General features: G+C 39.8%; 1 protein-coding gene across 1 annotated transcript; it reads right to left on the bottom strand.

The window, feature by feature from the left end:
- Nucleotides 1-213: 213 nt before the first annotated feature.
- Nucleotides 214-10,975, bottom strand: LOC137285294 (alpha-L-fucosidase-like). Its single transcript, XM_067817626.1, has 8 exons — nt 10,497-10,975; nt 7,898-8,004; nt 7,228-7,358; nt 6,236-6,369; nt 5,184-5,281; nt 3,925-4,057; nt 2,909-3,079; nt 214-1,392 (listed from the first exon to the last, which is right to left on the bottom strand). Exons 1-8 carry the CDS (start codon nt 10,829-10,831, stop codon nt 1,134-1,136), a joined length of 1,368 nt encoding a protein of 455 aa, XP_067673727.1. The 5' UTR covers nt 10,832-10,975; the 3' UTR covers nt 214-1,133.
- Between the last annotated feature and the right edge of the window lie 1,571 nt (nt 10,976-12,546).

Below are 12,546 nucleotides of genomic sequence, written 5' to 3'. Positions count from 1 at the left end.
AGAGGCGACTAACGGGATCCGGTGGTCAGACTCACTGACTTGGTTGACACGTCATCGGTTCCCAACTGTGCAGATCGATGCTCATATTGTTGATCACTGGATAGTCTGGTCCAGACTCGATTATATACAGACCGCCGCCATATAGCTGGAATATTGCTGAGTGTAGCGTAAAACTAAACTCACTCACTCAGGCAAATAACTCAACAAAGAAAGTTTGTGTAACCAAGGGTTTATTTCATACTGGCAAAAATATGCATCTCTGCCAATGTATGTGTGAGGGATGTAACGGTGAAGGAGTTCACTTTGCACTCCCTGAAGTGTCTCCTAGACCTTGTGGCATCACCTTAATGAGGAAAGATGGTCACGCTTTTGTGGGGTATCTACTGAAATATCTTGGAAACAGGGACTGACACCACACCCACAACCAGTGACCAGGTATGACTGACACCATGATCACAACCCGTAATTGAGAAGATGTAGAGTTCCTCCCCCCATAGCCAGTGGACTATGGCAGGTCACAGCCATGCACAGAATTCTGACACACCACTGGCGCTTCTTCCTGGAATGTTATACTTCATATCTAAATATCTAAATCTACAGTTCACACTCAAATGACATCTCTGTACAGCATTTGATTTCTTGAGCACTTCCTATAAAAATAATCTGATCCTTCACTGTTACATTCATAGTAAAATGCAAATCTTCAAAAAAGTGTAAAATATAAAATCGAACGCTACATATGATATCAGTTGTGTAAAAATAACATAATCAGAATATATGGAGTTTCACACACCATACAGAAGAGTTCTCGCAATTACCTCCCCTTGACAGTCTATGCATCTCCCTTTGACAACACTCTATGCTTGTTCCTTTCTTTGATGCTCTTGTTCCATTTTAAAAATGGTTTGCTCAGTAACATGGATAAAAGTATGATCGACAAATTCTTTTAAAGCAACTAATTTAAATGCTAAAAATGAGTATTCAACCACATATGTACAAAAATACAATATTCAGATCATCTGATCCAAAACAGGATACACAAAGACATCTAAACATATTAAAAAATATATCTAACCATAAAATCAAAATGAGAACCCCATCAAACGATGCATATTAAGCATACGTAAGGTATTCTATTGGTTCTTGAGATTATCAAGCTTGAAAACCCAGGCCCACTCGCAAGGCATATGATTGAATGGAATTGCTGGAATTCTGATTGTCAATCCTGATGTGGCACCAGCTTGGAAATCAAAGTATCCTGGGTATCCTAGCAGTGTCACTTTGGTGGCAGGACCTGCTTGTGGGGCAGCTAGCTCCAGTTTATCTCCCCTGGGCCAGCTGAGAGTGATGGCGTATACAGTAATACCTGTTGCTGATTTCTTGGATGTGTACCTGTATGTGAAGAACAAGGAGAGTAAGTGCTGGCTGACTTGGTGAATCTGTGGAGAAGCTTGCACCTCACCTTACTTATAGTCTAAATAAAATATTCTCCCCTGAATATCTGGGATAGAATCGGTCTTCAGTAACCCATACTTGTCATAAGTACCTGTTATTGGGTGGTTATGCATGCCGACTTGATTGACACATGTCATTGTATCTCAACTGCGTAGATCGAAGCTCATGCTGTTGACCACTGGACCGTCTGCTCAATTATTTACATATAGCTCAAATATTGCTGAGTGTTACATTAGGCAACAAACAAACAACAAAAACATATGTCCTTTCTTGCTATGGGCAAATGGTCTGAGAGAACTGTGGGTATTTCTATCTTTTGTTTAAGCTTTCAGTCATATCATGGTAGTCATTTCAATGTGGGAGGCAAGGCCAAAGATGCGTAGAACCTGGAACACACCTGAGACAGATCTAAGACTGAGGTGCGGTTCCAGGATTGTAGAGAAATCCTGCACCCCATCTCTCGATCTGCCCCCATGTGTAGATCAAAAACCTAAAAATATGGGGTAATGTCAAAGATGTGAGTGAGTGAGTTTAGTTTAGTTTTACGCTACACTCAGCAATATTCCAGCTATATAGTGGCAGTCTGTAAATAATCGAGTCTGGACCAGACAATCCAGTGATCAACAGCATGAGCATCGATCTGCACAATTGGGATATGATGACATGTGTCAACCAAGTTAGCTAGTCTGACCTCCCAATCCTGTTAGTCACCTCTTACGACAAGCATAGTCGCCTTTTATGGTAAGCATGCGATGCTGGAGGCCTATTCTAAACCGGGACCTTGACCTTCACGGGTCTAAAGATGCGAGCGCAAGTTGCACTTTATATTCATGTATATATAGCAACATAGTAAAGTATATAGTAGGGCTGGGAAGGGTAGCCTGAATACCAAGGACGGCTGGGTCATGAGATGGACCCAGGGACAACATCCTAATACCTAGACCCTTTATGATCATCTGACTAATAGATTAAGTGTAATATGTTATTCTTTCATGATTAAAAGGTTGTATTGTCTTTGAAAATTTGAACATAGTTCATAGTCATTTCTTTTGAATACCAGACATAGTTAACATATTGAAAAACTCGAAATTTTACCCTCCAAGCTGAAGAACATATTGCCATTTCTTGCAAATTTGATGTCAGGAATTAACACCACGGTTATCTGGGTAGGATAGGGTAATCGGGTGTGGGGTACTCCGATTAAGACTCGTCCCTATCCCAGTATATAGCAACATATTAGCAATATCACGACTGGGGACATCAGAAATGAGATGCTGAACAACCCAATACGATCATGAAGCTAGGGTATTGAGAGTTGAAATTGTCTGATCGCGAATTTGGGTATTGACCATTTAACACTTATGCATTATGATTGTTTTACTGCTTTTTTTTAACACCTTTCAAAACACCTGTGTGGTGGTGATTCCATGTGTCCTGTTTGTAATATACATACCAGACACCTGGTGTCGCTGTGTCGTTCTGGGTGGTCCAGGGTCGAGTGTCATAGATGGCATCCCCATTAGCCTTCAGCCACTGGCCCATCTGTAGCAGCCTCTCAGCAAATATTGGGTTGATCATGCCACTGGACGTGGGGCCAGCATTCAGCAAGAAGTTGCCCCCGCAGCTGCAGTTATAAAAACTGAGATATGTAGACTAAAATGGAATGAATATTTTTTTAAAAAATGACGGTTCGTAATTTGTTAACAAAATATAATAAACAGTAGCCTGAGACCAAAGACAATGTGACAGATAATACATGGTCTCTGCTGAAACTACAAAAATCTAGAATGTGAAGAAGACTTGGTGACTTGTTTCACCACGTGAGATCATAGCCTGATGACATGGGATGTCTCATAATATCAATCTCTAGTTTAACTGAACCAGGCTCAATGGCTGAAAGCTGCAAATATCTAAGTTGGTTTTCAGCAAACCATGACTTGTCATGAGATATGAGTAATGTGATTTGGTGATCATGCTGACTTAATTACACTGTTCTTATATAACTGATGCGTCAACATTACCTAAACAAAACTGTACTGGGGAGGGGGTTCAGTGTTGCACAAAAAGGAATCCCTCTCTCCCAGTACTCTGGAAAACCACTTTCTATGTTTGTTTCATAAAAGTCAGTAAGATCTAACTCTGACGAGGCCATCATTTGGAATATATCTGTTTAATTAGGGGCATGTAGTGTTTATAGTAAGCTTGAGAACAGGTTTCCGCCAGGTTAGTGATAAAATAAGTGGACATGGTAACATCACAGCTGATGGTCGAGGTCCAGGGTCCAGGAGGCAGGATACAAAAGGATATATACTGAGGGAAACAAATAGGGGAACACATGACAGTAGAAGTGTTTCTTTGTTTCTCTCAGTATGCGTCATCATATCCACTTTATTATAATCGATAATGAAATATGAATAACGATATGACCTGCTGAGCGATAACTCAGCCATGATTGTATCAGAGGCATACCTGACAACTTGAACAAGCTGTGTAATAAGTTCATAGACTGTGTTGAAGTCCTCAATCTTGGCATTACGTCGGAAGGCCCACGCATACTTATCAATTGTTGTTGCATCCTCAAACTTATGTTTCTGTAGTACACCTAGAAAAAACATTTATATTAAACTATCTTATCTCACACATAAATGTCATTTTCTGATTTGCTAAGCGCACTTCTATTACTTTCAATGTATCCCGCTGCTAATGGGGTGTCTAGTGTCTAGCATCCTCTAATTCTAGTGTCTGCAAAATCAAGAGATGGCTACGAAAATACTTGCCTCACATTCCAATTAATATATTTAGACAAAACATTCAAATGTAGTCCCTGTGAATATTAAGAAGGAGAATTACCGCAGTGACTTTACTAAGACAATACCTTCGGGAAAATCATGATACAAGATTCAGATTGTTTGATTCATACAAGTTGGCTGAAGTGTACAATCTCATACCCATGCTTCAAACAGTTCAAAATTAACATTGAGGTGTTCAGCAAGATAATTACCATGTTCAATGGTCCCTCGGGGCACATGGGTTGATGTACACCCAAGACCCATGCACCACTTATAATGTCTGAATGGCATTAGAAGTGATAAACACAAATGGGAAACATCCACAGAACCAGTCTCTCCAGTTTTAACACTGTAAATATCTATGGCTGTCCCTATGATAAACTCAATGATTGATACCTGTGAAAATACCAGATTAGAATCGGTGCACACAATTCATATTACTAGTAGTAAAGAAGCTGTTTCGTCAAGATTTAAAAACACAGACAATCAGTTCAACATGATGTCACCGTTGTTGGCTGTGAATCTGTGTGATTTTGATGCCGCTTTAAACAATAGTCCAATTATATCATATCTAAGACATTTATAATTTTTGAAACCACAGTACTTTCTGTAAACACTGTCAGTAACACTGTAAATATCTATGGCTGTCCCAATGCTAAACACAATAATTGATGCCTGTGAAAATACCGGATTAGAATCAGTGCACACAGTTCACATTAGTAGTAGTAAAGAAGCTGTGCTTGTCAGAGAGGTGACTAACTGGATCGTGTGGTCAGACTCGCTGACTTGGTTGACATGTCATCGTATCCAAAATACGTAAATCAAAACTCATGATGTTGAACCCCGGATGGTCTTGTCCACACGTATCAACAGTCTGCAAGAAAACTGATGTGCGTTTGTTAAACAACAAACAAGCAAACAAACATATGTGAAACGTACCTGGGTTGAACTTATCATGGCAGGTGAAGTATCCGCCGTTCTTACACATGCATTCATCTCCCCAGCGGTCATTCGTCACCACAGTGTCCTTGACGGGGCTGTGGAGGGGAAATGTAAGAAAAGTCTTATGCTTGTCATTAAAGACTGACTGTAACCTAGTGTAAGTACACTGATATTCTAGCATGAGCAGTATTTGATTCATACAGATTGCACATCAAATATTCAAACTCTCCATGTTAACTATAGAGTCACACTCCATTAAAATATCTGGGCTACATATGGTGTGTGTGTTCAATACACCATGTAGGGACTTTCCTGTCTTTTTAACAAATTACACATAAAGTTACTTGCTGTACATTGCTGACAACGAAAGGGCAATAGCAACACGTCTCAGGAATGTGATATGACGGGTTGTTTACTATATTGATGTGCTCCGTATAGATCGATTACTTGGATCTGTTTGATTTTGTTGTCGTTTAATGCCACACTCAGCAATATTCCAGCTATGTGGCAGCAGTTCGTAAATTATTGAGTTGGGACCACACAATTCAGTGATCAACAGCATAAGCATCAATCTAAGCAACTGGGATGTGATGACATGTGTGAACCTAGTCAGCAAGCCTGACCACCCAAACCTGTTGGTCACCTCTTACAACAAGCATGGATTGCTGAAGACCAGTTCTAACCCAGATCCTCACGAGTTTGGAATGGCTACGAAGGTAGAAGTCCCGAGTATTTCATATCTATGTGAGTAAAGCAGGGATCAGATGGCCAGGCTGTGATTTGGCTGATTGGATCGTGGACAGCATTGATCCTTGCTCTTGCATTGCCTTACTTTGATTGCGTTAAAAATTCGCTCATACATCGTACCCATCTTGGAAATGCATCAAACAGCTATATCCACACATGATTACAATGACTGAAGCCCATTCGGACGTCCCTCATCATGATATTGGCAAAATGCTGCTTAAAAATAAACTCATTCACCACTGTACCTTATAACAGTGGCAAACAACATAAACATCTTCAATGATATTAAACAAGAGACCAACCTGTCATTGTACAACCAGGCCAGAAAGTGTGTGGAGTTCCAGTAGGACGACGGCGCCAGCCAGGATCCATCAGACCATATCAGATCGGGCTTGTACTGATTCACCAGTTCATACAACTCTGGCATGGTCTTGAACTGAAATTTAGCAAAAGTTGTGTTATTTCAGAGATGCTCATTATTATCTGGGGAAAGTAAAGCTGGGATATTTGTTATGATTCCTGAAGAGAAAGTTATGTAAGTTTACAGTGAACATGCTGGACATCTTGACACCTTCAAACTGCATGTACTTAACCAGTGACGGAAACAATATTCTCTAAAATACATGTCACATATCAACCAACATATGTTGCATATTACATTGAAAATACTAAAACAAATGTGTTAGAGTGTACCTGAAAGAGTGAGTGAGTGAGTTTAGTTTTATGCCACTTTTAGCAATATTCCAGCAATATCATGGCGCAGGACACCAAAAATGGGCTTCACATATTGTACTCATGTGGGGAATCGAACCCGGGTCTTCGGCGTGACGAGCGAACGCTGTAACCACTAGGCTACCCCACCGCCCCATACTTGAAAGAGTGAGGAAGTACAGTTTTACACTGCACTCAGTAATATTCCCCCTACATGGCAGCAGTCTGTAAATCATCATGTCTAGTCCAGACAATCCAATGATCAAGAGCATGACCACTGATGTACCTGACTGGCATATGGTGACATCTGTCAACCAAGTCAGTGAGCTTGACTACCAGATCCCATTAGCCGCCTCTTACAACAAACGTGTCACTGAAGACAAATTCTAACCCAGATCTTTATGGGTGATACCTAAAGGAGGATGTCTGTATACTATTGCTGGATGTTGTGTGGAACATTCACTCATTTAGTTCACACTTGTAAGTAATTAATGTGTATTCTTTTGACAAAAGGAATATCTGACAAAATGCGGAAATGAATAGATGATATATTTAATGCTAAACTAATGTTACTGAGGCTCACCCTGACAAAGTCCTGTGTGCGGAACTTGTTCTTCTGATCCTGGAGCCAGTATGGGTTGACAAACTCGAACAGAGAGTGGTAAATACCAAACCTAAGGATTGACTTCTTCCTGATAGAGTTGGCCAGGTCACCTGAAACAATGTTTACTGCAGTCAGCAAGCAATTATAACTGACATGTTTGCCACTATTAATTAACTGACATTTGCTCTTCCGTTACATCAGTCACCAGCTTCCCCACTGCTCTGAAACTCCTCTTATACAGAAGTTGGGTGTTGGCATGGTCCCAACACGGCCAGCAGTATACAGACTTGCACTTCAAATTGACGGTTTGTGCCATATTGATATATTCCAGAGTGTTTTATGGAGGAATTGCTGTATTTTAAAAAAAAATACAATGGCCATATTTCCTAAGTTAAAAAGAGATCTGATTTGGGTGTGTTAGATAATAAAAGCTTATCCAAATGGCAAGCTATCAACCACCTATGATGAGCTGGATACAAGGCAGCTTAAATATGTTTCCATATACTGAAATATACTGTATATCACTGAAAGCTTACTGCTGAAACAGTTTGTACAGTCTGTGATTATGGTCACAATGCTGCGAGACGAACAATCTCCATAGCAACAAATCTTGAACTATTATCCATGATCATTGATCAGTGCAACATACCAACTAAGTCCCTTTTGGGTCCAACATCCATAGAATTCCAGTTGAAGGAGCGTTTGGTATTCCAGTTGCAGAATCCTTCATGGTGCTTGGATGTAAGTACAACGTATCTGAAAAATTATAAACCAGAACAGGTCCAAGTATGAAACATACTAAAGCAGAAGCTAAAGTTTTGTAAGCAACTAGGTCAACTAACTCACGTGCTGTTTAAGTTCTAAGTACGGATAATACAGTTAAAAAATTTTAAACAAGCCCCACCTTTTCCATATGTAAGGATGTCTTTATGGACTGATATGAACTGATCAGAAATGAATGTGTCTGGAAGGATTATATAACATCAACCTCTCAAACCCTCTGTGTCCGGATATACTGCAACCAGGATGGCAGTTTAGTGAAAACAATATTAAACTTCACTCAAATATAAAGTTTCCATAAACCAGAGCTTGGGGGAGAAATACTACAACACTGTCACTTACAACGTAACATCGGATTATTGTACAAGTTAACACTCAGGTAACGTATGAAGTGAGGTTTGTGTTTATTAGGTCACATGCACCAGTGCACATGCAAAAATAGGAAGATAAATACAAAAATTAGTGGAGAAATATGATTCATAAGAGCAAGATACCTTTTCAGCTTCACTTCTAGGTTACAGCAATGAACACTGAGAGGCAACTTACACATTTTGGACAATATTTATGTCTATATAATACATAATGGGGCATATTTACATTTGCTGAAATGGATTCAATCACAAGTTCACAGGAAAGCTAACTGTTGTCCTTAAGCTTGGCTATTTGCTAATATCCCTTACACCCTAACCCACCACAAGGATAATGATATAAACAGGGGCATTGTTGCTGTAGAAAATAAATAAAATATATGACAGGGTGACATTCTATTAATTCCTACAAATGGATGTTTCAGGGTTGAGGACCACAGTATTATGTCCTACACACAAACACGTCTATTTGTATGGGGGTATGGGGGGTCATTGTTTTGTGTGTATATTAACTACAGTACAATTCAATATTAACTACAGTACAATTCAATAAAACTCTAAATCATTCAAATTCAATTGTCTTTGATGTTCTTAATGATGCCGAGAAAGCCCCAGATAAAACTCACTGAACAAAACTATGGCCAGTAAAGCCCCAATGTATTCAACCCATATAATTTGAAATGTTGCTTTCTTTGTCTATAACCATTCTGTTTTTGCCTGCAGGTATTGTTTGGGTATTAAAATCAGTGGACCATACTAATCCTTAGAACAATGGTGATCAAGGCTATAGTCTGTATTAGAAATGTATGCAAATGAGCAGAATGGACAAAGTTTATCACATTTTGTTTATTGCATAAAACCACCACATATACAATAAATACCCCAATATGAAATATTTCACAAACATGGTGACACTATTAATTTTACTGATATTTCATGTAACATCAACAAACACACAACCTTTCTTAGAGCATCTCCACTGGACAGTGTGGTTTCTTCGTGACTTCACTCAAACTCATAACCATTAAATACTAAACTCTTGCCACCCCATAAGTAAAAATAAGAAAACAAATTGAGCATGTGTTTTTGCCATTGTACCATGACTTGTAAACTAAACTGTTGCTTTACAACCGCCATGCCTCATATCATATTTGATTACTTTCAGTGACTGTTCACTAATCATGATGAACTGTGTTCAGTGTGGTCAGTGAGTGAGTTGCGTTATGAGGGAACTCCACTTACTCGAACTGACTATTATTGTGCAAGTGCTGTACGGTTAACCCTAATTGTTGAGTGGGTGTTGAATATACAAAATAATCCAACAAGATATTTTCAAATGTTAAGATTTATTTGTTTATTATTATGTTTTGATAAATGAGAACGTTTGAAAATAGTGAGATGGAATATTTTCCATATCCAACTAGGCACTGGTATTGCGATCTACACACAGCACGGGTAAACATGACGGCAAATCAAGCAGACGATGCTTGATGGATTGAAAAACGGAAGGGAGACAACTCTGTCACGGCTAACTTTAATGATGAAAATATACACTCAAACATATTCATTTGAAAGTAATACTAATTGTAGGGACACCAAAATTGAATTTTAATTACCAACAAACCTAACGATATTTTTAGTTGACATTATAGGTCAAAAACTGCTTGAATGGAGTAATAACGTTAATTTAAAATACCGAGGTGGCAACTGAAAGTTCGACGATATCATGTTGAATAACTTGCGTTTGGTTACACAACACTCGTACGTTCGATAACATTCAACAACACCTGTTGCAGATATCAAACATTTCCTCACGAAGATATTTTGAACACGTGTGCAATAAAATACACTATGATTTTTCCAACAATTTAAGTAACAGTTAAAACAATGAAAAACTGCAGTAGTGATCGCCAATAGCTGTTTTGACACACACTGTTTTGTTCCAAAGCGTTTCAGACCGACCATGGTTAAATATTTAAGTCCGTGTCGTGTCAACGGTCATTGTGCCTTTGGGCATTTAGGCATGACATCATGTCAAAGAGAATCGTCGCTATGGTGAATTTAGACTGTTACTGCAGCAATGTGCTTGACTGATCTCACCTTGCTCCAGAGGCGTTGAATATCTCCGCCCATTCGTCGGGGTTGTAGAATTCAGCTGTGAATTGAGCTGCAAAATCCGCATAGGTAAAACCTGGTCTGTAGTTTTGCTTCATAAACTCCACAACGTCCGATCTGTTTTGTCGCCAGTACTCCTGGAACCAAGCTCCAGCGAAGCTTGGAACAGAGAACACCCCCCAGTGCAGGAAGATGCCAAACTTGGCCTTATCGTACCAGGCCGGGAGGGGCCTTTGATTCAGAGACTCCCATGTGGGGTCGTAGTGGGCACCGGCCGCTAGAGTCACTGTCAACAGTGAAAACAACAACAGTCTAGCCATGCTGGCTGATCTTGTATAGCTAAGCTATCAATGTTTTCGCTCTGTCTATCTGAATCACATGACTCGGGACTTGTCACGTGTCCGGTGTTTGTATGGGCGCTTTTGAGCTGGGTCCCGTCTCGGATATCGCAAGGTGGCGCGCGCAAAGTGAGCCGGGAACCAGCTCATAGGCTTTGTGAAGCTAAGCTGGTTTCTCGCTCCCCTCGCCCGTCCTCACATTATCATATCAAGTGCCTAACCTCTGCACATGCTGCGAGGAATGACCTTCATGTATGTGCCCAGAACATTCTGCACGTCTGGTTAATGACGTAACAAATTTTGTTCCTGTCTCTTTGGAAATACTAGATTTTATTCGAAGCTCAACATTTAAAATGTACTGTCTTGTAACGATAGTGAGTAATGCAGTTCTGCCAGTCCAGACGCTGTTCAATACAAACAAAACAACAAGTCTAAAATATGTGGATTACCACATTTTACCACATTACAATTTAGATTACCACAGTTTAGTGTCTGGGTTCTTTAATAATTACAACCTATCATTTAAGAACCTTTTCGATAAAACAGATGGCCGTCTATAAAAAGTGCAGTCATTTTAAAATGAACAACAATGACACAATGTCGTTTTCCAACGTTAATAATATCATGTTGTAATGAAAAATTAAGATAATATAAAAAGCTATCTAAAACGTTCGCTCGTCACGCCGAAGACCCGGGTTTGACTCCGCACGAACATAGGTATAATGTGTGAAGCCAATTTCTAGTGTCCACCGACCGATATTTCTAGAAGCGGCGTAGAACGTCATTCACGCACTATCAGTTGGCTCCCATTCCGGTAAGATTGACAGCGTGGGTTAGCGTTTACTCTAACCCGGGTTTTATGCTTACGACAGCTTTGCAGACGGATCCGGTATCACGTAAGTTACGTGACATCGGAGCTTTCTGCAAACTGACTTGGACATGTAAACCTGTAATCCGTCAGACGTCTGTTGTTTGCTGCTTAACCTATGGAGTGCGACTTAGTTGGGTTAGAGCATCGGGTACATGATCCTGAAGTTGAGGCTGAGGCGAGTTGAAGGAGTGTCTCCATTTACTGTCTAATTATCAAAACATGTGTGTCAATTATCTTTATTGTCATAAACATCGTCAATTTGATAAACTGTTTATTGATAACCTCACCAGGACTGTACAGGGCTCAATTTATGAGACCTACAGTTGCACCTGGTGCAACATTGTGTAATAACCTTGTTATACCAAACAAAAACAAGTTGCACCTGCTGCTCAAAATAAAATTATACATAGTATTTGGCATTGATGATTTATTGTTAGTGATGATCATTATAACAAACTTATTCTCGGTCTGATAAAATCTTTCCACGCAAAATTTCATTTATGAATAGTGATTCAGTTGCTCTGTGGCGCCACCACCATCAGACCCGCTGTTCCACACCAGTTTTCTTTCACAGTGTACACGCTCTGGGCGCAAGACAGTATGAACACGAGGGTGCATTTTCTTGTTTCAGGGGGCTAAACCATAAGCTCGTCACGCTGCCGATATGAACATTTTTCTTAAACCACAATCTTGCATGATTTAAAAGTTTGCTATAACTTAAAAGTCGGAGAGAGTGATATATTCGCAAAGTGGCCCCATGAAAATTTACTAGTCAGTCGGGTCAGTTCCTGTCGAGATTTACCGGTCCGGCTGAAGTTTTACTAGC

This window comes from Haliotis asinina, chromosome 5 (genome assembly GCF_037392515.1).
Source record: "Haliotis asinina isolate JCU_RB_2024 chromosome 5, JCU_Hal_asi_v2, whole genome shotgun sequence".
In the NCBI taxonomy this organism is placed as follows: domain Eukaryota; kingdom Metazoa; phylum Mollusca; class Gastropoda; order Lepetellida; family Haliotidae; genus Haliotis; species Haliotis asinina.
Note: the sequence above shows the minus strand (reverse complement) of the source record. Positions and strands in the feature narration are given on the sequence as shown.